Source organism: Heloderma suspectum, chromosome 6, assembly GCF_057233095.1.
Source record: "Heloderma suspectum isolate Gila_16-S chromosome 6, 16-S_ref, whole genome shotgun sequence".
NCBI lineage: Eukaryota > Metazoa > Chordata > Lepidosauria > Squamata > Helodermatidae > Heloderma > Heloderma suspectum.
In genome coordinates, this window is record NC_139463.1 from 26,453,158 (window position 1) to 26,478,229 (window position 25,072).

Below are 25,072 nucleotides of genomic sequence, written 5' to 3' on the forward strand. Positions count from 1 at the left end.
CAAAAAATATGCAAGTTGGATCCACAGAATCTGAGATAGTGTGTTATTTATGACTATTCCCCCAATTAGTTACAAAATTGACCACCATTTTGAATTTTGAGGATATTTTAAATCCCTCTCTTGAGCGTCCAAAGGTATCTTTATACATACAATGCTTTGTGCTTTTAGCACAAAGTGCACTTTCTCTTCTCCCACCCCCTTTTGCTAAGCTGGTGTACTGTAGACAGTTGTGCCAAAGTCTTCAAGGAAAACAGGAGTTGAAGATTTTAAGGCAGGATTTGAAGAAAGTAAAAGAAGTGACATCACCGGTGTATCCTGGCAGGAAGTTCCAGGCATAATGGGCAAAGTTGTTTGAAGGAGGAGACCTTTGGATGGGCGAGGGCATTTGAACTGGAGGAGCAAAAGTCATGGGGTGGGATGTACTGAGATATAACAGCAGAGAGATGGGAGAGGAGGAAAAGGATCTTGCAGTGATGATGGGAAAAACTATGCCTGTTACACTTTTGCCTGGGATGCAACTATGTGTCTTATCAACCTATTATACAAGGTACCTAGCTGATCACCTTTTCCTATACACAAATTGATCCCTGAGATCTTCTGAGGAGGCCTTATTGGTCATTCTGTGACCAACAATGTGTCGTCAGGTGTTGGCACTACTTCTCAGTAGTGGCACACACTCTCTGGATCTCTCTCACGTGTTTTTCAAGAGGTAGAAACTGTTGTGAGCTTCCAACACCTCTTGAAAATGCATTTGTTCACTCGGGCTTTCCCTGTGCTTGTAATCACTCATAACACTGTTCTGTTTTACTGCTTTTGTTGTAATGTTTTTAAGGTATTTATTGTTTTCTACTGTTTTTACATTGGTTTTTATATTGTATTGTATGTGCCTTTATGTAAACTGCTTGGAGATCCTGGGATATCAAATAGTATAGAAGCAGCTTAAATAAAAATAAATAAATAAGTGTAGATTGCAAAGTGAGATACCTTTATAAGCAGTGTTATTTGTTGTTGTTTTTGCCTGAAAGAAGCCATTTTGAAAACAGAGCATGCTTAAAGGAAAGTCAGTGTGCTGTGTGTAGAGAGCTTCTGCAGTAGCTATGTCATTCGGGTGTCCAAACACTTGATGTTAGTGGAACAGGCTATCTGCTTTGTTTCGACAATCAAGGGTGGCAAAGAATGGGGCTAATTTAGACAAGCACCTATTTGTGCCCTATGAGCATGATATGGATATTAAAAACTTGGATATACGTAGCTGACTATTCACAGCACGAATGGGTGCTTTAACTACAGTATACTGTATCTTTCTTTTCTTGAACTATTGAAGCAGGTTACATACTACAATTGCCTGTTCAATATTTATTTTTCAATCATGTAGACTAGAATATTTGGTATTAAAATGAGGTGGCTTAACCAAGCATGGTACAACTCTGCTTAACAAGATCATGCTTGCTCTGGGTCCTTGCAGAGATTAGCAGAAAGCATCCATTCTGATTTCATTATCCAAAGGTTTTGGCTGATGAACAATGATCTTGTGTTACATTACTTTGACATTGGGCAACATGTATTTTGCAAGATCTAGGTTGTTTCTACATTAGCCCTTTTCTTTGGCATTGCAATACTTCGTTCACTCATTTTTTTATGGAGAATCCAGATAAAAATGTTGCCAAATCATTACATTTTCTCATGCTGTCCTGTGTTTTTTCAGACCTGATTTGCAGAGGGGTTTTTGGCAATAAAATGCAATCACAATACCAGACCGTCCATGTGGACAAGCAAGGCACTACTGAGGCATTTCAGGGCTTGTATTGCCCTTTAAATTTAAATGAATTGCCCTTTAGTCAGTTTCTATCTGCCATTATAAAAAAGAAGAAAATTGGAGTGATTGAAGTGCCCCATCCCCAAAGTAAGGAACAGAAGCTGACTAATTAAGGGGAAATTAATTGCAAATCCCCCAGCCCCACTGAACAGGAAGCAGTGAAAGAGGCAGAAACTACATGCAGAAAGCAAAGTTAATATTGTAGGGTATTAACTTTGTTTGACAAAATACTGTTTGTCCTTTGCCAAACAGGACTTGTGAATAAACATTATACAGGAGGATCTTGACCATGAGGAAAGGGAGTTGCTGGATAATATAGTGCTACATTAGTGCTTCTGTGGAACCTCCATGTTAATTATGTTCCCAGCTGATTGTAGAAAAGTAATGAAAGTAATGCCTCAGCAGTGCCAAAGGGCTGTAGTGTGGAAGCAACCACAGTTAACAGAATTACTGTTAAATAAGGACCCATTTCCAAAACCAATAATTTCCTCCTCCTGCCCTTTCTGGACAGAGTTCTCAAAGGTACAATAAATAACAAAGCAAAAATAATCCCTAACAAAATATACCACCAACAGGAAAGCAGAGGATAAAGGGATCTTATGCATTTTTATTTACATTAACTGTAGTTAACCGTGATGACCATATTACTAAATAAATCATTAGTATGTCTTGAGAATACTTGGAGGCTGAGCAAAAATGGTTGTATGATGCTAATTAGTTGTTTTTGTGGATTGCCAGATTCCCTAGATGGTTGTACTTTTAAGTTGCATGAATGGATTTATTCAGGCCTCCAACCAAAGCTTTATGTACTAGAGATGAGGCCAAGTGGTGACTATCAGTTACCTTTTCAAACTACTATCTTTTGAGTATTTTGCCAGTGCTGAGTTTTTTAATCCATTTTGTCTTGTCAGTTCTTTTTCAGGCCACTGATGAAGAAGACTGTTTAGGTTTTATATATTAAGGTTTACATTTTTATTTTGTTAGAATTGTTATTGCTATGCTGTTATAATACAACTTGTATTAAAGAAACCTGCACAGAGGTATGTTTTCCTTAACTTTGGCTTCTGTTGTTATTCAGAGCTCCCAGAGGGACAGATCTCACTCACACAAAGTGGGGTTTTCAAATGTTTATTTCACCAACGCCTCTTCCTCTCACTTTTTGACCTTGCCCTGGGCTGCCACAGCTTCCATGGCCTTCCGCACAGTCTCTTCATCACCCAGGAACTGCATGGGCTTTGTAGGTTTCAGGTTTTCATCCAATTCATACACAATGGGAATCCCAGTTGGGAGGTTGAGTTCCATGATGGCTGCATCAGACATCCCTGTGTGATGACAATGAAGCAGGTCGAACAGGGTCCTGCAATAGCATCTCCCTCTGCTTGTTCTCAAAGCCAGCCTTGTAAATAAGCCCACAAAAGTTACTAGCCTGCAACTTTTTTCACTAGCCTGCTAAGAGGCTAGTAGACTGCGTTTCCACGCTGGCTGTGGAGAAGGTGAAGCCCTCTCCTCTGTGGACAGTGTGGAAATGGAGGTTACTAGACTCTTAACAAGCAAGTAAAAAAATTGCCTTCTACCAAGTGGATTAGTGGAAGAGGGATGGAATGATCCATCTCCAGTCTGCTGTTTCCTTGCTTGTTGTGCAGGAAGAGATTTACCTTCCTTTACGGCTAGCATGGAAACCAAACAGGAGGACTGGAGAAATCCGTCCCTCTTCTTCTGCCAGACTGCTCACGTACCTGCATGGAATCAAATTTTACTGGAACAAACCAGGATCAGAAACCACAGCTTGATCTTGGCCTGTTTCAATAAACCATAGTTTAAACTAATCACAGTTTTTCCTTGTTGGACATAATGACAAACTGTGGTTAGTTTAATCCTGGAAATGGATGTTTCTGAACTGCTTTTTGCAACTATGGTAGATGAGGAAAAGGGAGTGTGGAGCACATGAGACTGAGGTTTGTCCTACGTCATGGTTTCGCGTTACGTCCATCCTTGGCTAATAAGTCTGTCAGTCGTTAATGTACCACAAGTTTCTATTTTTTATCTTTGCTCCAACAGACTAATGCAGCTACCCCTCTGAAAGATATTGATCCCTTTAAGGTATGATTTCTGTCTCAGAATACTAGAACCCGGGGTCACCCCATGAAGTTGATTGGTGGGAGATTCAGGACAGATAAAAGGAAGTACTTCACACAGCGCATAGTTAAACTATGGAATTCTCTACCACAGGACGTAGTGATAGCTACCAATTTGGATGGCTTTAAAAGGGGGGTTAGACAAATTCCTGGAGGAAAAGGCTATCAATGGCTACTAGTCTTGATGGCTATGTGCTACCTCCAGTACCAGAGGCAGTGAGCCTATGTGCACCAGCTGCTGAGGAACATGGGGGGGGGGATGCTGTTGCACTTGTGTCCTGCTTGTGGGTTGTTGGTCAACAGCTGGTTGGCCACAGTGTGAACAGAATGCTGGACTAGATGGACCCTTGGTCTGATCCAGCATGGCTCTTATGTTCTCTTTCTAAATTTCTAGTCTAGTGAAAACTGTTCAGAGCAGTGTTGAAAATGAAGCACGTGTGTTCCTTTCACCGCAAGTTACACACCGACTGTGCAGCGAAGAAAGTGGCATATCCCAACCGCCATGGGAAACCCTAATATATAAAATGTCTCAGGGAGGCAGTCTTAGCAGCTACCAGCAGAGGGTACCGTGGAAGCTCTCAGAGAGTGGGAGTCAGCTTGCTCCACCTATAATGTCAGCTGCCTTTTCTTCCTCTTGAATTGTGAGAGGCCTCCTTGGATTGCTGGTGACCTTTTGGGATGGGGCACATTCACAGATGTCAGGGAAACAGAATCTTGGTGGGGAGGGAAAGTGGAGGGTGGAAAGGCAGGGCCTGAGAGCAAAATAGCAGTAGCCAAGCCTGGGAACAAGACCTCCTCCCTCTTAAGTCTTGTAATGTGACTCCAGACTGGAAATAGCAACACAACCTTCAGCAGCTGTGTATCAAAGAGCACTCAGCTCTTTTTAACAGCTGCTGGAGATTCAGGTTTGGTCACGAGCAGCTCAGGCCTGTCCCGTGGCTGCTGAAAGTCTGAATAGAGAATATGTGTGTGTAGAGCAGCTGTCCCCATCCTGGTGCTCTCCAGATGTGTTGGACTACAATCCCCATAATCCCTGGCCATGCTAGGGATGTAGTCCAACACATCTAGTGGGCCCCAGGCTGGGGAAGGCTGGTATAATCACTTCTCAACCAGTGAAACGGATCTGACAAAGATGCCCTGAACTCCTTAGCAATGCTTCCTGCAGAAAATGTTGCAGACAGTCTAGGGCTTTTCAAGAAGGCAAAGAGAAGCCACAGAGGTTCAAGTAGGAAGAAGAACGGGTGCATAGCTGGGAAGCCACAGGCCTGGTGCTCTGCCCGGCTAAAGGTCACCTGTAAGTGATAGCATTCTTCAGGATGGCCCAGCCGTCTTCTCTGGTACCTTGGCCTCTGCAAGCATCCCAACTAGGTCAGTCTGTGGAGCTGAAAGAACTGAATGCTGTGTAAAATGGGTGGCAGGACCCATTTTACACAGCTGCCCCAGAGCTGTATCCCTGCCCTAATGCAGGGGAGAGGCTTTTGCTCAGTGGCAAAGCACCTGCTTTGCCTGCAGAAGGCCCCAGCTTCAATCCTTCTTCAAGTAGGGATGAGAAAGACTGTCTGGAACTTCGGGGAGCGCTGCCAGTCAGTGTAGACTGGTCTTCTCCAACCTGGTGTCCTCCAGATGTTTTTGACTCTGACTCTGACTCCCATCAGCCCCACCCAGCATGGCCAATGGTCAGGGATGATGGGAAATGTACTCCAAAACATATGCAGGGCACAAGGTTAGGGAAGGCTGGTGGAGACAATGCTGGGCTAGATGGACCAATGAGCTGATATACAATGAGAGCGTCCTATGTTCTTAGCATCTTTACAGAAGATCCTGCTTCAGGCTTCTCCAACCTGGCACCTGCCAGATGTTGTTGGGCTCCAACTCCCATCAGTCCCAACCAGCAAGGGCAAAGATCAGGGATGATGGGAGCTGTAGTCTGACAGCATCTGGGGGCCAGAGATTCTCCATCTGTTCACTAGTTTAAAAAAAATCATAACTCACTACCATGCTAATCCAAATTCTGTGATAGTAAGAGCTGAATTCCATGAACTGCATAAATGATGCAAATCTATAGAATCGCAAACAAACCTGCATATTTTGCATAATAGCTGCTGCTTATGGTCAGTCATGGAAAGGGGTAAAGAGCTTTGCAGGTCACTGAAATGGAAATCCTGCTCAGAACCTCTCAGATGCATTGCCCACAGTCTTAAAAGTCTATCTTTATAGTATTGAGGGGTAGAAACTTGTTTTTTTTCGAAGGAAGCTGAGATTTTTAGAGAGGTTAAATTCCAAATGCTGTGTCAGCCTCTGCCCTTGCAATGTGCAATTACAGAATCCTTCATGTAAGTAGCCAGAAAGCTAATGAATGGAAGTGGCTTGGCGGCTTTCCCCAATGAATCGGGCTACATGCTCCATGCAAGGTACAAGACAGGTGGGATAGGATTTTTTTTAAGATGAATATACTCCTGGCGGGTTAGCAGGTGATGCGAAAGGTGGCCCTTACCTTCCAAGTGCTTGACAATCCCCCGGAGGCTGTTGCCATGTGCAGCAATAAGTACCCTCTTGCCAGCTTTGATCTGGGGTGCGATCTCATTATTCCAGAAGGGCAGGGCACGGGCAATGGTGTCCTTGAGGCTCTCACAAGTAGGCAGCTCCTCAGGCTTCAAATCAGCATAGCGCCGTTCCTGGATGGTGCAAAGGAAAAAAAGGACAAGGGTTAAGCCTGGAGAGGGGTGGGGGCTTAGCAGTTTGGGGGCCACCTCAGGTGTTTGGGGGTGAACCAGTGATGCAGGCAATACTGACTGCAGGGATAGGAAGAGAGGAAGACCAGGAGAGGAGAAGAAAGGCGTTTGTCAGCCTAATGTTATGGGTCCATCTGTTGGCAGCCAAAATATGCATTGCAAATTACTGGAAGAGAGATCATGCTTCCCCCAATTTCAGACTGGCACCTGAAAATATAGCATATTGCAAAAATGTCTTTACACCCATACCCACACACCCCTTTTGGATGGGGGGGACTGAAGGGCAGTAAATGGATTTATGAGAAAGTGGATTCTGCTTGTGACATTTTGTAATGATAAATTCCATGATGCAGTACAACAGGCAGTATCCTTGCATCGCCCCCCCACCAATCCCTGTTTTATTATGAATTACAGTATTTAGAGCCTCGTGTGGCGCAGAGTGGTAGGCGGCAGTATCGCAACCAAAACTCTCCCCAAGACCTGAGTTCAATCCTGGCGGAAGCTGGGTCCCAGGTAGCTGGCTCAGGTCGACTCAGCTTTCCATCCTTCCGAGGTCGGTAAAATGAGTACCCAGCTTGCTGGGGGAAAGGTAGTCATGACTGGGGAAGGCAATGGCAAACCACCCCGCTACAGTCTGCCAAGAAAACGCCAGTGCAAGCGGCATCCCTCTAGGAGTCAGCAATGACTCGGTGCTTGCACAGGAGGATCCTTTCCTTTTTCCTACAGTATTAGAATAGCGAATAATGAAAACTGTATGTATTGTATATAATAGATTTTTGTATTTCATATTTGGTATATTAAATACTGGTTTATTAAAATAAATAAATAAACAAACAAACATCATGGGTCAATAAAAGGTCTCTAGTTCTGCTGACATTGCAAGTATGAGAGTTTCTTCTGTTCTACCCAGTCTTTAGCACTCCCCCCTGTTGGCTTAGGTTGGAGTCAGATGACAAGAAGCTACAAGGCAGCCACTTAAAAGCTTTTAGTCTAGCATCCTTAACCACATGTGGAGTTAATGGCCTGTAGTCTCCAATCGGGCTTTACAAGTAGCTGAGGAAAGAAGGGAAGCGAAAAGCAAGGGAGAAAGGGGAAGATATATCCAACTGAATGCAGAGTTCCAGAGAATAGCAAGGAGAGACAAGAAGGCCTTCTTAAATGAACAATGCAAAGAAATCGAGGAAAACAATAGAATGGGAAAGACTAGATATCTCTTCAAGAAAATCGGAGATCTCAAGGGAACGTTTTGTGCAAAGACGGGCATGATAAAGGACAAAGAAGGCAGGGACCTAACAGAAGCAGATGAGATTAAGAAGAGGTGGAAAGAATACACAGAAGAACTATACAGGAAAGATCTGAATGTCCCTGATAGCCATGATAGTGCGGACACTGAACTTGAGCCGGACATCCTAGAGAGTGCAGTCAAGTGGGCCTTAGCAAGCATTACTAACAACAAAGCTAGCGGAGATGACAGTATTCCTGCTGAGCTATTTAAAATCCTAAAAGATGAAGCTGTTCAAGTGCTGCACTCAATATGCCAACAAATTTGGAACACTCAACAGTGGCCACAAGACTGGAAAAGGTCAGTTTACATTCCAATCCCAAAAAAGGGCAATGCCAAAGAGTGTTCAACCTACCATACAGTTGCGCTCATTTCACATGCCAGCAAGGTGATGCTCAAAATCCTACAAGCTGGCTTCAGCAGTATGCGAACCGAGAACTACCGGAAGTACAAGCTGGGTTTTGAAGAGGCAGAGGAACTAGAGATCAAATCGCCAACATTCGCTGCATCATGGAGAAAGCAAGAGAATTCCAGAAAAACGTCTCTTTCTGCTTCATTGACTACGCTAAAGCCTTAGATTGTGTGGATCACAACAATCTGTGGCAAATTCTTAAAGTGATGGGAGTACCAGACCACCTTACCTGTCTCCTGAGAAACCTGTACGAGGGTCAAGAAGCAACAGTAAGAACCGGACATGGAACAACCGATTGGTTCAAAATTGGGAAAGGAGTACGACACGGCTGTATATTGTCGCCCTGCTTATTTAATTTATATGCAGAATACATCATGAGAAACGCCGGGTTGGATGAATCACAGGTTGGAATTAAGATTGCCGGGAGAATTATCAACAACCTCAGATACGCAGACGATACCACCCTAATGGCAGAAAGCGAAGAGGATCTAAAGAGCTTCTTGTTGAGGGTGAAAGTGGAGAGTGCAAAAGCTGGTTTGAAACTCAACATTAAAAAAATGAAGATCATGGCATCTGGCCCCATCACTTCCTGGCATATAAAAAGGGAAGAAATGGAAGCAGTGACAGATTTTATTTCTTGTGCTCCAAGATCACCGCAGATGGTGACTGTAGCCATGAAATTAAAAGACGCTTGCTCCTTGGGAGGAAAGCTATGGCAAACCTAGACAGCATAGTAAGAAGCGGAGACATCACCTTGCCGACAAAGGTTCGTATAATCAAAGCTATGGTTTTCCCAGTAGCAACGTACGGCTGTGAGAGCTGGACTATAAGGAAGGCTGAGCGTCGAAGAATTGATGCTTTCGAACTGTGGTGCTGGAGAAGACTCTTATGAGTCCCCTGGACTGCAAGGAGGTCAAATCAGTCAATCCTAAAGGAAATCAACCCTGAGTGCTCATTGGAAGGACAGATACTGAAGCTGAAGCTCAAATATTTTGGCCAACTAATGCGAAAAGTCACTGGAAAAGACCTTGATGCTGGGAAAGATTGAAGGCAAAAGGAGAAGGGGACGACAGAGAATGAGATGGCTAGATAGCATCACCGATGCGATGAATATGAACCTGAGCACACTCCGGGAGAGAGCGGAGGACATGAAGGCCTGGCATGCTATGGTCCATGGGGTCACGAAGAGTCGGACACAACTTAATGACTGAACAACAACAACAGTCTCCAATTGTGTACGTAAGCCCACCTCTCCTTGGCTGCTGGAAAATCTGGGGAAAAGGATAGATTGGATAGTAATGCTAGGGTTGACCAAATGGTCATGGGGTCGGGGTCTGTCTGTCTGTCTGTCTCTCTCAACTGTTACAGGTGCCCTGCAATAAGCTGATTAAAAGGGCCGCCATGTAGTTCCCAGCTGTCTGCATCCATCCTCAGGCCGATTAAAAAACAGTGACTCCAGGGCAGGTGTGGGCAGAAGGTACTAGTAAGTGATTTGCAGTAGATCAGCAAGGGTTTCCAACTCCCAGTGGTTTAACAATAGCAACAACAAAAGGCCTTTTCCCTCCTCCTAAGTTAGGCTGCTGAAATCAAGAAAGCCTGGGGGGAAACGGGTGTACGTTTGCATGTGAACAGATGTGTGTGCAAGCTCCAGTTCTGCTACTGAAAACAAGCTGCTGGGCTGGCATATGCTCAGAGGCACCTTGTTTTGCAATTCTGTGCCTGACTTCCTGAGCCACTATTTTCCACCTAATTTCAAGTTGACGTATTTCAGGGTTCTAGTGAGAAAAAAAAAAGTAGTAGATCTCACAAGTCTGCCTATCCTTGCTGTAGAGCTCTGGGATATAAGATTCCTTGCCATCAGGTTTTTAAACAAGAGTAGCCGACAGAGGATGAGATGGCTAGATAGCATCACCGATGCAATGAATATGAACTTGAGCACACTCCGGGAGAGAGCGCAGGACAGGAAGGCCTGGCGTGCTATGGTCCATGGGGTCATGAAGAGTCGGTCACGACTGAACGACTGAACAACAACAAGCCTTCATTAGCAGAAAATGGAAAAACCACCATTGGAAAGGAGACCCCTAATAGCTGCGATGTGAACATAACTGCAGGAAGGGAGTGAAGGAAGAGGCACAGGGTGCTCATTCCTACATAAGGCAAGGTCCAGTGCCCTTTCAGGTCACCATGGATCGTTTCCCCGGGCTATGCAGGTCAGCCAACCGGTGCTTAGAAAACAGTGGCCTGCAGAATTAAAGAAGAAGGGGAGGGGCTGTAGTTCAGTGGATGAGCACGTGCTTTGCATGCAAGAGGTTCCAAGTTCAGTTCCTCCAGACATCCCTAACAAACGAATCTCGGGAGGTGGTGGGCTCTCCTTTGTTGGAAGTATTTAAGCAGAGATTGAAGGCTGTCTCTCAGGGATGCTGTAGTAGTTGCATCCTGCTTGGACAGGGGGTTGGACTGGATGGCCTTGAAGATACCTTCCAACTCCATGGTTCTGTGATTTCGAGTAGCAGGGCTGGGAATGACTTTGCCTGAGGCCTTGGAAAGCTTTTGCCTGTCAAAGTAGGCAGTACTGGGTAGAACGCGCATCATTAATGGAACATAATAAGCTTTTGAGTGGAAGCAGCAGCAAACTGGTGGGGTGCTTGGTGAGGAGGAAAGGAAGTGCCGATCAATGGATCTTTTGCACCATGACCCAAAGTTGGCACCTTTGGTTTGTCCTGATGAGGGCAAGGACAGAAATAGGGGAGCAGCAGAGAAACAAATCTGCTCACTCCTTTGAACTAGCTTTCATGGGCTCCATACAGCAAACAGGGAAATCCTCAGGCTCTTCAGATTTTTTTACCAGACCCATTCCACAGGTGGAACTTCTCTCGGAGAGGCCAGACTCTGTCCCTCGATGACTCTGGAAAAGCATGCTAGCCAGACAGAACACCTTGGATGCAGAATCACAGAAGGCATTCCACCTATCACAGGATTTACTCCCAAGGCCCAGAAGGTCAGTAGGTCAGCCCTTCTCTGCAAAGATTCCAGCCCACTGGAATAAATACCTTTTCTTTGTGTTGAGTAAAAGGCAAGGCAGCTTTCTCCTGTTGCAACTGGCAAGCCAAAGAAACTGGGGTAAAACCAGCTTGTTACAGCTCTGCCTTCACTGCCCTGAAAAATCCAAAAACACAATCTTGTCCAATCCATACTTGCCCTTTGCTGCTGTTTGCGTAGTCCTTCGGATTCCAACACAATACTCCTTCTCCATTTGGGTCATGTATCACCCTAACTTTCAAAATGGATCAGTGCTGCCGGGGCCCTCTGCACTCTAAAGCCCATCTTGGCATTATCCAGCATATCCTTGAATATTCTAGACTGTCAAAAGCCATGTGGCTGGCAGAGCCATTCATCTATTTATTACATTTATATCCTGACTTTACTCCAAGGAGTTCTGAGTAGCATGCATGGCTCTCCCTCTGCCCCCCGCCATTTTATTTTCACAACCACCTGATGAGGTAGGTAGACTACACCCAGAGACAGACTGGCACAAGCTCACCCAGTGAGCTCCATGGCTGAACGGGGATTTGAATCCAGGTCTCTAACCCACACTGTAAACCAGGGGTGGGCAGAAAGTAGATTGGGATCTGCTGGTAGATGTCTGGGTGATCTGCAGTGAATTGGCAACAGTTTCCAACTCATAATTGTCTAACAAGAGCAACAACTAAAAACTCCCCCCCCCCAACTGCCTAAATCAGATTGCTGAAAAAGAATGCTTGAGGGAAAACCAGGAGTGGATTTTTGTGTGAAAAGACTTGTGAGCTCATTTCTGCTACTGATCATACATTCCTGGGCTGAGCATGTGCTCAGAGGCACCCTGGTATGTCTGCCTACCAGCACCATTATTTTGTACTCTGGTTGGTAGACCTCGGGGTTCTAATAAAATACAAAGTAGATCCTACAAGCCTGAATCTGCCTACCCACACTCTAGTCGAACCCATTGATCTTCACAGTTGTTCAAGAAGGAGCCACTTGACTCCAAGCACCACCACTGAGATCACTCGGGGTCGTTTCACGGGTCGCGGGGGGGGCCCTTCTCTTCCTCCACCAGTAAAGCGGTGGCGCTATGCACCAGACTTGGCTGGAGGCTCCCCAATTACCTTACAGCTGAGGAATCACAGGTCTCCTGACTACCCACCCCTGAACCCTCCCCTGGTTGCCCAGATCACAACAGCTGGCCCACCGCTAATCCAGCTGGCCCACCGCTAATGCAAATAACAAGGCAAATCTAGAGAGCCCCTGCTGAGAGTGTGCAGCTACTGCAAAAAAGAGAGAAAATGTGTGAATGAGAGAGGTGAAGAGCTACACTTGAGGTGATCAGGAGCCGCCACTGGCCCTCAGGCCTTGCAGTAAAGAACAGTGCTCTAACCACTACCCCACACTAGCTCTCTACCCAGAGAGGTTACACTGGGTAACCATTCCCCACCCAAGCTTGCACTAGCACTAACCTTGCTGATGACTTGATAGTAAGGATGCTTTTCGTCCATGGGGGGTGGCGGGATGTCAAAGGAGCGCCTCCAGATCTTGACCTGCTCCTCCCCGTGCTTGGCCGCGGTCTCAGCCTTGTTGAGACCCGTCAGGCCTCCGTAGTGGCGCTCATTCAGGCGCCAGGTGCGCACAACGGGAAGCCACATCTGGTCAATGCCGTCCATAATATACCAGAGGGTTCTGATGGCCCGCTTCAGCACTGAGGTGTAGCAGATGTCGAACTCATAGCCAGCATCCTTGATGGCCTGGGCCCCACGCCTGGCTTCTTCCTTCCCCTTCTCGCTCAGCTCGGCATCGAACCAGCCGCAGAAACGGTTCTCCTGGTTCCAGGTGCTCTCGCCGTGCCTCACGATCACGAGCCGGTGGGTCGGCATTGCTCTGGTGGAAAGGAAAGCAGACCGTGTGCCTCAGCAAGGGGCCAGCACAGAAACACAAGCTCAAGTCCTGCCCTGAGCCACCCACACCCAGAATGGTGATGCTCCCACCTTTTATACAGCTCTCCCCCCAAAAAACACGCTTCAACCCTCCTGGCCAATCTGTTCCTTCTTCGGAGCAAACCGACAGCGGCAAGCAGCCATTCACAAGGGCTGGGAGAGCACAGGCTTCTGGCTATGGCTTACTGGCAAAATATAGTAACGAGGAAGCTTCCCCTCCCATCTAGGCCAGAAATAGCCTGAGGCTTGGCATTGCTGTGACCTTTTCTCTGAGGGCCTGTTGTTAGAGGAGGGGGGCGGCAGCAAGGAACGGCACTGCAGGAGTCTCTGCTCCATGGATCTCTCTCAGAGCAGAGGAGAAAGCAACCACCTATTTTCAAATTGCAACTTACCCTCTTGGCTCTGACATGCCCAAGGACAAAAACAGAGGCCTGTACTGAATTCGCATGTTGCTGCGGCTCCTTTCTGGACAGAGATGGGAGCTAAAGGTCTCGGGGCTGAGCAGGGTCAGAAAGTCAGTGCAGGAGTGATACAGGGGTTGCTGCTGGAACTCAGAGGCAGGGAGGGATGGAGTATGGGGCACTCTATTAGCCACTCACTCCTCTGCTCACACAGAGCAATCCTTCAAAGTAAGTGGAGCCATGACAGTGAAGCAATGGGAGGGATATCTTTTAGGCAGGGCAAGCATCAAGGGTAGGTATTGCCGGGCATCTGCTGAGGCCCCCACTGCCTCTCCTCTTTCTTGTCCCGGCCTGTTCACCTGATCCTCTCTTTCTGGGTTGCTGAGAGGATTGGGGCCAGAGAAAGCGGCCAAGCAAATGGTCAGCAATGACAGCAGCAAAGAAGAGAGGGGCCACTGAAGGTATCTTCCCCCCAAGGCCCCCCCTGCCCAAACCTGTACCCCACACTGGTTATAGGGTATTTAGAAAATCTGCTGTTTCATAATAGTTCATGCAGTAGATACTGGAGAAACTCTGTGTCCCTAGGATACCAGGAAACAGAGATTCCTATTTCTTAACTTGAAAAAGCGAAAGAGAGAGAACGCCTCCCACTCCCTCATCACAATCCTGAATTCTGTATTACCCTAACTAAACAAATGTGATTGCTTTTACTTTCAGAACTTGTATTACATCTCTGTGGTTTGGGATGAGGTGGGGGCACAAGAAAGAAGTGATTCAGAACATGAATTTGCTACAGCCTGCAAATACTGGAGTTCTAGAGCCCTTCTTATCAAACATGCAGTGCCAAGGGAAACAACTGCAGCAGGATTTTAGGGCTTCTAAAATTTATATGGCAACTAAAATATCTAAGAAAAACATCCACAGCCATTACCAGTAGCTTTCCTTTGTCATATTGCTTGAAATACCACTATATCTATTTTATTTATTTACTGCATATTCAGTAAAAAAAAAAAAAAAATCCAAACTCCCAGGGAATGTTAAGCTGTGCTATTTTGTGCCAAGCATGTGGTGTTTTTATGTGTATTCACATGACTCAAAACATCAGTTGACGCCCTGGCATTAGTGTATAACATGCAACATGGGTAAGTGCCTGTTATGCATGTAGGTTTGCCAACTTTGTTTTCTTGTGAGGCTCATATAACTTTTAACTGGAAAGAACCAGTAGCAAAGGCTTTTCTCATTGCTGCATTTCCATGCTGGGAAAAAGTTACCTGCTGAAGTTCTGCTCATCATGCAAACTGTTAAAGGCACAGGTGCTCTACTGGGGGAATAAAGTTGTTGACAATGTTCATACGACCGGATTAAATCTTAACAATTGCTGTGCCCATTTCCCTTTTACTTTCAGTTTATAACTCGAGTCAAGAGAATAGTCCGCAATGTAGTATTGTTCCTAGTATCAGACATGGCTTATGTATTTTCAATTATTAGGTGCACAGTTTTTCACAATATGGTGAAAATATATGGCCCAGACTACATAAACAGCAGACCGCGGTGGCAAACTCTTGAGATGGTAGAATGGATTGCACTGCTTTTGACTGGAAGTGATATTTTCTAAGCTTTCCCACAGTGGAGAAAATAAATCGGCAAGTAGAAAACTAGTTCATCAAGAAAGAAGGTACTAGGCCAGCCTTTTCCCTGGTGTGCTTGCTTTTTACTTGTAGGGAAGTGGGGAGGGGTTGTTTCCCTTGGGGAGAGCATTAAAAATGGCTCCCTCACCTGCAGTCTGAAGTGATACAGATCACTCTGTTCCCTTCATGACTCACTTCTTTTTGTGGCATGTGTAGACCAGGTCTATATGTTCACTTTAAACATTTTTGGGCTGTGTGGGAACTGGGAGTGGAAAGATACTTGCCTTCAGGGATCTCAGCATGCCCGCTTCTCGTAGGAGTAGAAATGTGGCATTCCTGGAGACTCTGTATGCCTCAGGGATACAGGAGATGAGGGAAAAACTGCAGTTCGAAGAGGGACTCTGTCAGAATCAGGGCCAGGCCAAGACATTTTGCTGCCTGAGGCAAAGGACAAGATGTTGTCCCCTACATTCCATGTATAGAAGCTGAATGGACTGCCAGCTGAATCTTATTTTAATGCTGTTAATGTGTCTACCACCACATCTGAGGGCAGCAGATTAACTTGGGGGATGTAGGGCAAGCCATGTGGCACATAGCTCTGTCAACCAACACCTTGCTACCACCAAGCATCTGCCACCTGAGGTATCTGCCTCACTCTGCCTAATGGTAGGGCTGGCCCTGGATGAAGGAGACTAACGGGCTAACGCACTAAGCAGTCATATACATTTCATTTCTTTTTTTCAATCATTTTAAAATTGTTTAACATAACCAGTTTTCCAGATAGTATCCAATAAATATCCAAAAATCCCACAGTATTCCAATAATTACAATAAATATCAAATCCTGACCTACTGGCATCGGTTGGATATGATCGGACTTGTATAAACTTGCAATGAAAGTAATCGTAAGATGCCATATTCAAACCCTGAGATGGCTCTTGTAACAACTTCAGGAAGTGACTTTGCACCAATGATGTTAAGACCTATTTGCTTGGGATAATTTGCCACTGATCTGCTCAGCTCTGGGTCTGCCACTGATTTCTTTTAGCCAATCATATTGCAGCATGCAAATGAGAAGCAAGGCTTGACCACAGACATTTCCAAGGGACTGGCCTCCTCCATTATGTTCCATCACAATCACCAAGGCTTGCAAGAGAGCACTTTCCGCCATACCAGTGATGGCTCTGCCCTAAAGCCGGGTGAAGTCATACAGCAAGCGGGGGGAGCGTGGCCTAAAGGGCCAAATTTAGCTTTAAACCAAGCTAAGCTTTGGCCAGTGTTGTGGTTTGCTGCCGAAATTCGGTGGCAAACTGCCAATTGTTTCGCTGCTGCCACCACAGTGGCAAATTTGGTGGTGGGCCACACCTGAGGCTGGGGGGGGGGGCACATGCAGCCTGTGTGTTGCCCACCCCTGATGTAAAAGGTCCAAGGTTTGATCCCGCACATCTCCAGGTAGGGCTGGAAAAAACCCTGCCTGAAACTCTAGAGAGCTGCTGCCACTGAGTGTTGACAACACTGGGCTAGCTGGACCAATGGCCTGACAAAATATAATGTATTTTTATTTATTTAAAATAGTTCTTGGCCGCCTTTCAGGGGAGAAGCTCTCCCAAGGTGGTGTCCAACAATAAAAACACATAAAAGCGATACAATACATTAACAATAAAAACACAACAACACAATAAAAAACAGCCAAGGTCTGCACTTAACTTGCGGAAAGCTGAATTATAGAACTCCCTGCTACAAGGAAATATCTGTGGCAAAGAATTTAGCCATTTCCAAAGATGGACTAAATACCAATATAAAATTGTCTCAATAACTGCCAGCTGATAATGCTAAATTGCATTTCTGTCATCATTTTGTGACAGGCTCTGCCCCTGCGCTACCATTTTGTGACTGGTCATTTTCAGCTCTCTCAAGGGGGTCCTGAGGGTAGAAAGTTTGAGAACCTCTGCTGTAGATGAAAATGAGATGAGCCTCTGTTAGGTGTTTGTATCAAGGGCTACTGGGGCAAAGAAACAATCATGGCTATTCCCCCATTTAAAATATATATTATATATAAAATCTAGTAGTTATTTGACACTGTCTCAGCCCATCGAAACACACCCAACAGAAGTCAAAGGAAACACAGCAGACTGTTATCTTAGCAAAGGTGGAGATTAATTTTAGGTGGGGCACTAGGTAAGAAGGCCAAGATAATGGCTGTGAAATGCCTTGAGCGATGAAAAGTGCAGGCTTGAAGCCAGAAATGTTGTGGTTAGAGGAGGCCTAATGGGGTGGAGAATCACTGCAGGACAGCCAGAACATAAATACAGGGAGCCTAATATGTTGAATGTTATTTATTTCCATTAAATATTAATAAAATAAAATGTATTACAATATTTAAAAATAAGGACCTAGTGCTTGCCAGCTGTCTCAGACTCTGCACTAATGGGCCTTAGAACACTGGCGAGGTCTAGAAGCAAGTTGGCTTTTCAGTTGGAAATTGGGTAGGAATCCTGCCTGCATAACCTTTTCCTCATACCTCCACAAATAAAAAGACTAGATTTTGTTTTTTTAAGAAAATGTATCATTCAAGGGAAGGGCCTGGAATGTCCCTAAGGTGATAAGGCCCTCATAAGCTCTCTCTTGCCTACACCCTATAGAAATTTATACAAATATTGTATATTTATTTATATTTATCGATTTCATTTCTATATCACCCAATACTTCAAGCTATTATTAGGTTGCCAACGTGCAACCTTTGTTCTTGGCACAGGCTCCATGTCCCTGGCAACTCTGTGACAGGCAGATATCTAGCAGGTGTAGCTTTCCTCATAAAAGCTCCACCGGCTGAATCTCTACTTGTCATAAACCTAGCAGATGAACTAAGGACACAATCCTATGCATGTTAAGACAGAGAAAAGACCTACAACTTTCAGCATGCCCCAGACAGCCATGCTGGCTGGGGCATACTGGGAGTTGTACGCCTTTTCTCTGTCTAAACATGCATAGGATTGTGCCCTTTGCCACTTAGGAGAGGGCAGGGGAGGGGTAAAGCTGGCATAAAGCTGGCATTTTTTAAATATACTCTATAATTTCAAACCTTAAAAAGAGACCCAACACAATAGTTGCTGGGGGTGGGCTTTAATGCTCTAAGGGCCAAACTGCACATTACACAGGAAGGCTGTGATTAATCTTCTAACTTGAATAACAAACAAACTGCAATCTAGACACTGGGGGCAACCAATTTGTTCAGAGTAGCAGTGGTGGTGGAGATGGGCGGGGGGAACGACAGGAGGATGTCTGCACCATTTTCCATACTGTAATTGTCTCCCCAACCCTGCTGTTTGCCTTACAGTAAAGAACACTGGGGAAAAGGATAACCATTCCCCCTGCCCCTGTTCTGAACAAAGTAGCAGCCTCAACAGATGCATTTCAGTGAAAACAATTTGATCTGAGGTTTTGATTTTTTTTGTTCTGTGCAGAATTGCATTCCTCTCTTTGTTTTCCTTGCACCTTAGGGATGGATGTTTAAGAACTGGTACAAAACCTCTCTGCAGACATGAAAACCAAGATTAAAGATGCGAAGACAAAGCCTGGAAAAATTCAGCCTTCAGAGCCAGATTGTGGAAAGTTGCCAACAGTAAGAACAAGGTGGGGGGTGAGGGAACATCAGTAGGTTAAGGTTAGGGTTGTTTGCAAACTCCTGGCTAAATAAAAGGGGTGAACTGCAGAATCTGATATGCTGGAAGCGCTCCTTTATCTTTGCTGTCTGTTCAATCCTCATGTACATCACAACTCTTTTAACTCATATGCTGCAATATATGCTAAATCTATCAAAAGCACTGTAAGATTCCCCAGTGACATATTTATTGATTAGCTTTATACCATACTCCTCCTTTGGGAAGCTCAGAGCAGCTTGCATGGGGTCCAAGATGAACCCTGGTTGGGTTTAATAACACATGAGCATCAGGTGCCTTTCAGTCATTCCTTGGATCATACCAAGTCAAAATATTTGCCCCATCTAGCCCAGTCGTGTTAGCTCTCGCAGGCAGTGGCTCTCCAGGCCTTTCAGACTGCTACCCAATCCCTTTCAATAAGAAATGCCCACCTTTTGTGTTGTGTCTTCTAGACTGCAGGCCTATGGGCAGGGGCTGTCCCACTTCTTAACATGATAAGCTGCTCTGGAAGCCTTTCTAGCTGAAGAGTGGGATAAAAATGCTATGATTAATTACTTAAAATGGATTGGCCAGTTCTTTCAATGGCTACTCAAAAGGGTAGCTCACTGGAACATCCAGGTTCAGAGGCAGTGTGCTACTGGTTACCAGATGCTGGGGCAAGATGTCGGGGAAGAGCTATTGCCCCCATATCTGGTGGGCTGCCCAAAAAGCATCTGGTTGACTAATATGGGAAGCAGCTGAACTAGTATGCCTCTGGTATGATCCAGCAGGGCTTTTCCTTATGTGGTGAATACAACAAAGTCTTGCAGCACCTTTAAGACTAATATATTTAATGCAGCATAAGATGACTTCATCAGATGCATGGAATGTCATCCTCAGTTGGCAGATTTATACACATGCATTGTTGTTGTTCAGTCATTAAGTCGTGTCCGATTCTTCGTGGCTCCATGGATCATGGCACACCAGGCCTTCCTGTCCTCCGCTCTCTCCTGGAGTGTGCTCAAATTCATATTCATCGCATCGGTGATGCTACCTAGCCATCTCATCCTCTGCCGTCCCCTTCTCCTTTTGCCTTCAGTCTTTCCCAGCATCAGGGTCTTTTCCAGTGACTTTTCTCTTCGCATTAGGTGGCCAAAATATTGGAGCTTCAGCTTCAGTATCTGTCCTTCCAATGAGCACTCAGGGTTGATTTCCTTTAGGATGGACTGATTTGAACTCCTTGCAGTCCAAGGGACTCGTAAGAGTCTTCTCCAGCACCACAGTTCGAAGGCATCAATTCTTCGGCACTCAGCCTTCCTTATAGTTTAGCTCTCACAGCCATACATTACTACTGGGAAAACCATAGCTTTGATTAGATGGACCTTTGTTGGCGAAGTGATGTCTCTGCTTCTTACTATGCTGTCTAGGTTTGCCATAGCTTTCCTCCCAAGGAGCAAGCGTCTTTTAATTTCATGGCTACAGTCACTGTCTGCCGTGATCTTGGAGCCCAAGAAAGTAAAATCTGTCACTGCTTCCATTTCTTCCCCTTCTATATGCCAGGAAGTGATGGGGCTAGATGCCATGATCTTCGTTTTTTTAATGTTGAGTTTCAAACCAGCTTTTGCGCTCTCCTCTTTCACCCTCAACAAGAGGCTCTTTAGATCTTCTTCACTTTCTGCCATTAGGGTGGTATCATCTGCGTATCAGAGGCTGTTGATAATTCTTCCAGCAATCTTAATTCCGACCTGTGATTCATCCAACCCGGCATTTCTCATGATGTACTCTGCATATAAGTTAAATAAGCAGGGCGACAATATGCAGCCTTGTCGTACTCCTTTCCCAATTTTGAACCAATCGGTTGTTCCATGTCTGGTTCTTACTGTTGCTTCTTGGCCCTCGTACAGGTTTCTCAGGAGACAGGTAAAGTGGTACTCCCATCTCTTTAAGAATTTGCCACAGTTTGTTGTGATCCACACAATCTAAGGCTTTAGCATAGTCAATGAAGCAGAAATAGACATTTTTCTGGAATTCTCTTGCTTTCTCCATGATGCAGCGAATGTTGGCGATTTGATCTCTAGTTCCTCTGCCTCTTCAAAACCCAGCTTGTACTTCCGGTAGTTCTCGGTTCACATGCTGCTGAAGCCTAGCTTGTAGGATTTGGAGCATCACCTTGCTGGCATGTGAAATGAGTGCAATTGTACGGTAGTTTGAACACTCTTTGGCATTGCCCTTCTTTGGAACTGGAATGTAAACTGACCTTTTCCAGTCTTGTGGCCACTGTTGAGTGTTCCACATTTGTTGGCATATTGAGTGCAGCACTTGAACAGCTTCATCTTTTAGGATTTTAAATAGCTCAGCTGGAATACTGTCATCTCCGCTAGCTTTGTTGTTAGTAATGCTTCCTAAGGCCAACTTGACTTCACTCTCGAGGATGTCCGGCTCAAGTTCAGTGACCACACTATCATGGCTATCAGGGACATTCAGATCTTTCCTGTATAGTTCTTCTGTGTATTCTTTCCACCTCTTCTTAATCTCATCTGCTTCTGTTAGGTCCCTGCCTTCTTTGTCCTTTATCATGCCCATCTTTGCACAAAACGTTCCCTTGAGATCTCCAATTTTCTTGAAGAGATCTCTAGTCTTTCCCATTCTGTTGTTTTCCTCGATTTCTTTGCATTGTTCATTTAAGAAGGCCTTCTTGTCTCTCCTTCCTATTCTCTGGAACTCTGCATTCAGTTGGATATATCTTCCCCTTTCTCCCTTGCTTTTCGCTTCCCTTCTTTCCTCAGCTACTTGTAAAGCCTCATCAGACAGCCACTTGGCATTCTTGCATTTCTTTTTCTTTGGGATGGATTGAGTTGCTGCCACCTGAACAATGTTACGGACCTCCGTCCAGAGTTCCTCAGGCACTCTGTCGATCAGGTCTAATCCCTTAAATCTATTCCTCACCTCCACTGTGTATTCATATGGGATATGATTTAGGTCATACCTGTGTGTTTTAGTGGTTTTCCCTACATTCTTCAATTTAAGCCGAAATTTTGCAACAAGAAGCTCATGATCTGAGCCACAGTCAGCTCCAGGTCTTTTTACTGACTGTATAGGGCTTCTCCATCTTTGGCTGCAAAGTACATAATCAATCTGACTTCGATACTGACCTTCTGGTGATGTCCATGTGTCGAGTTGCCTCTTGGAAAAGAGTGATTGCTATGATCAGCGTGTTCTCTTGGCAAAACTCTATTAGCCTTTGTCCTGCTTCATTTTGTACATCAAGGCCATGCTGGCCTGTTATCCCGGTGATTTCTTGACTTCCTACTTTGGCATTCCAATCCCCTATGATGAAAAGGACATCTTTTTTGGTGTTAGTTCTAGAAGGTGTTGTAGGTCTTCATAGAACTGATCAACCTCAGCTTCTTCGGCCTCAGTGGTTGGGGCGTAGACTTGAATTACTGTGATGTTGAATGGTTTTGCCTTGGATTCGCACTGAGATCATTCTATCGTTTTTGAGCTTGTACCCCAGTACTGTTTTTCCCACCCTTTTGTTGACTCCACTGGAGTGCTACTCCATTTCTTCTAAGGGATTCTTGCCCACAGTAGTAGATGTAATGGCCACCTGAATGAAATTCACCCATGCTTGTCCATTTTAGTTCGCTGATTCTCAAGTTATCAATGTTGATATTGAATCTTGCCATCTCATGTTTGACCACCTCCAGTTTACTTTGATTCATTGATCTTACATTCCAGGTTCCTAAACAATATTGTTCTTTACAGCATCGGATTTTCTTTTCACCACAGCTGAGTGTCCTTCCGGCTTTGGCCCAGCCGCTTCACTCTTTCTGGCACTACTTGGAAATACCCTCTGCTCTTCCCCAGTAGTATATTGGACACCTTCCGACCTGAGGGGCTCATCTTCCGGCGTCATCTCTTTTAGCCTTGTGATATGTTCCATGGGGTTTTCTTGGCAAGAATACTGGAGTGGGTTGCCATTTCCTTCTCCAGTGGACCACATTTTGTCAGAACTCTCTGCCATGACCTGTCCGTCTTGGGTGGCCCTGCACGGCATAGCTTATGGCTTCACTTAGTTACGCAAGCCCCTTCGCCACAACAAGGCAGTGATCCATGAAGGGGATATGTGTGCATACACACACACACACACATACGCTGGAAGAAGAAAATGTTAGCTGTAAGATCAGAATGAAATGATATGCAATAAATGATCATATGCAATGATAATTATAGTTTACATGTATGTAAAATAATCACAGTGACCATTCACAACAGTCTTGATACAACATCCTGACATCAATATATTAAATAGTGCAATCCTATACATGTTTTCTCAGCAGCCCCATTGAGTTCAATGGTGTTTACCCCAGGTAACTGTGCATGGGACTGCACTCTCTCTGTGTAATCCTATGCATATTTACTCATAAATAAATCTCATTGTGTTCAACAGGGCTTACAGGCAAGTGTGCATAGGATTTGCTGCCTAAAACTGCAATCCTTTGCACACGCTCTAGAGAGAAAAGTCCAGTCTGAGGCTGTGGGCTCCTTCACATGGAGCTTTTATCCTGCTATTGAGATTGCTCACTCACAGAAGTTTGCGGGTCCTTTTCATGACATCGTTAACCTCCAGGGCACATCCAAAGGTATTTCCTGGTTATTTTGGCTGCCTTTACACTAAAGAAAACCCCCACATCCTCCCATTCTGGAGTCTTTCTGCATTTATTGTGGTTGCTGTCTGGGAGCCTGCATGATTGCTGAGAGGGGAAGCTTTTAATTGTCAAGTTTCCATAGAACTCAATGAAACAGCTCCATCTAGTGGCTGTTTTAATCACGTAACATTCTGAGTTAGAAAGATGGTTCATTAGGTCTGGATCTTTCTGAGACAAAATAATCAGGAAATACCTCTGGATGTGCCCTGGAGGTTAATGACGTCATGAAAAGGACCCGCAAACTTCCATGAGCAAGCAATCTCAATAGCAGGATAAAAGCTCCGTGTGAAGGATCCAGAACTAATAAACCATCTTTTAAACTCGGAATGTTACACAATTAAAACAGCCATGAGGTGCCGCCGTTTCATTGTGTTCTACATTCACTGAGATCTTGAACATTAAAAGCTTCCCCTCTCAGCAATCACATGGTCACTGTCTGGGAGCCAGTGATAAGAGGGGAAAGGCTCCAGAACGGGAGGACTGCGGGAGTTTTCTTACGTGTAAAGGCAGCCTACAATTCTGTATCTGTACTTACTTGGCAGTAAGCTCCATGGATCACAGCAGGATTTACGTCCGAGTGAACAGGTATAAGATTGCACCATCCATGTGCGATGTTCTTTTATACCAGTCTAATCTGGTGGGTGAGGAGTTTCCCTGATCATTCCAAAATGGGCTTTGGGGGAAAAAATGTTGAAAGCTTCTCTAATTGTGAACGGAAATCGCGTCTCACTCGTTCCAAGCATGCACCTGCAAAGATTTCCGTTTTACCCTCCAACCCCAGAAAATCTGGAGGCGCGAGGAACTCCTGCATCGGCTACGACGAGCCACTGGGTGGCGCTGTTTCGCCGCACAAATTCAGTCTGGAAGCCGCATCCCCGTAAGGAGAACACCCGGGAAACGGGAGGGGAAATCAGCTGAGAGAAAAAGGGAGAGCAGTAAATTTCCAGTGGCGCGGACGGGGCTGGGCTACCTCCTGCAGTTCGTTCGGCTTTACCCGCCCACGGAGTCGGATGAGTCATCATGGGGCGCCGGCTCTGCCTTTCTCGCTGGGGGCTTTTCCCGGTTGCTGCAAGAAGGAGCGTGTTAAGATTGCAGCAACCTTGCGTGGCTGCAGCTGGATCTCGCCTCCCTTTTGTGCGGCGGAATCAAGCTCGCCGTCCGAGTGTACAGACGGGATTTTGCAGCTGGCCTGACACGCTTCACCCTGGCGCTTCTCTGCTGGAATGCGCGCTTGCACATCCTTGCGCAGGACCCCAGGGGCAGAAAGTCGACTTCCTCTTTTTTTTCGGCTCGGTGGGGCGCTGCTATGGGACAGGCCACGGACTGCCCTCATGTGTTGCATTGCAGCAATTTTGC

The 25,072-nt window shown here is 45.4% G+C and overlaps 1 protein-coding gene across 6 annotated transcripts; it reads right to left on the minus strand.

Annotated features, from left to right (window-relative positions):
- Positions 1-2,928: 2,928 nt before the first annotated feature.
- On the minus strand, positions 2,929-25,072 carry PGAM2 (phosphoglycerate mutase 2). Of its 6 annotated transcripts, none has more exons than XM_084803868.1 (5): positions 19,460-23,129; positions 15,655-15,751; positions 12,868-13,285; positions 6,446-6,626; positions 2,930-3,138 (listed from the first exon to the last, which is right to left on the minus strand). In XM_084803868.1, the coding sequence occupies exons 3-5, from the start codon at positions 13,279-13,281 to the stop codon at positions 2,969-2,971; spliced, it is 765 nt and encodes a 254-aa protein (XP_084659994.1). In that variant the 5' UTR covers positions 13,282-13,285; positions 15,655-15,751; positions 19,460-23,129; the 3' UTR covers positions 2,930-2,968. The 6 variants fall into 6 exon arrangements, with proteins under 6 accessions (XP_084659993.1, XP_084659994.1, XP_084659995.1 ...); XM_084803869.1 differs by having other exon boundaries at positions 15,655-15,808; positions 19,460-20,425; XM_084803867.1 differs by lacking the exons at positions 15,655-15,751; positions 19,460-23,129 and adding an exon at positions 13,393-13,705 and having other exon boundaries at positions 2,929-3,138.

What these genes read in the sequence shown, in the direction of transcription:
- PGAM2 (XM_084803865.1), bottom strand. An exon ending in ACTATCAAGTCATCAGCAAG is followed by an intron (nt 6,627 to 12,867) that starts GTTAGTGCTAGT and finishes TGCACCATCCAG; the next exon opens with GAACGGCGCTATGCTGATTT. An exon ending in GATTGTCAAGCACTTGGAAG is followed by an intron (nt 3,139 to 6,445) that starts GTAAGGGCCACC and finishes GTCATCACACAG; the next exon opens with GGATGTCTGATGCAGCCATC.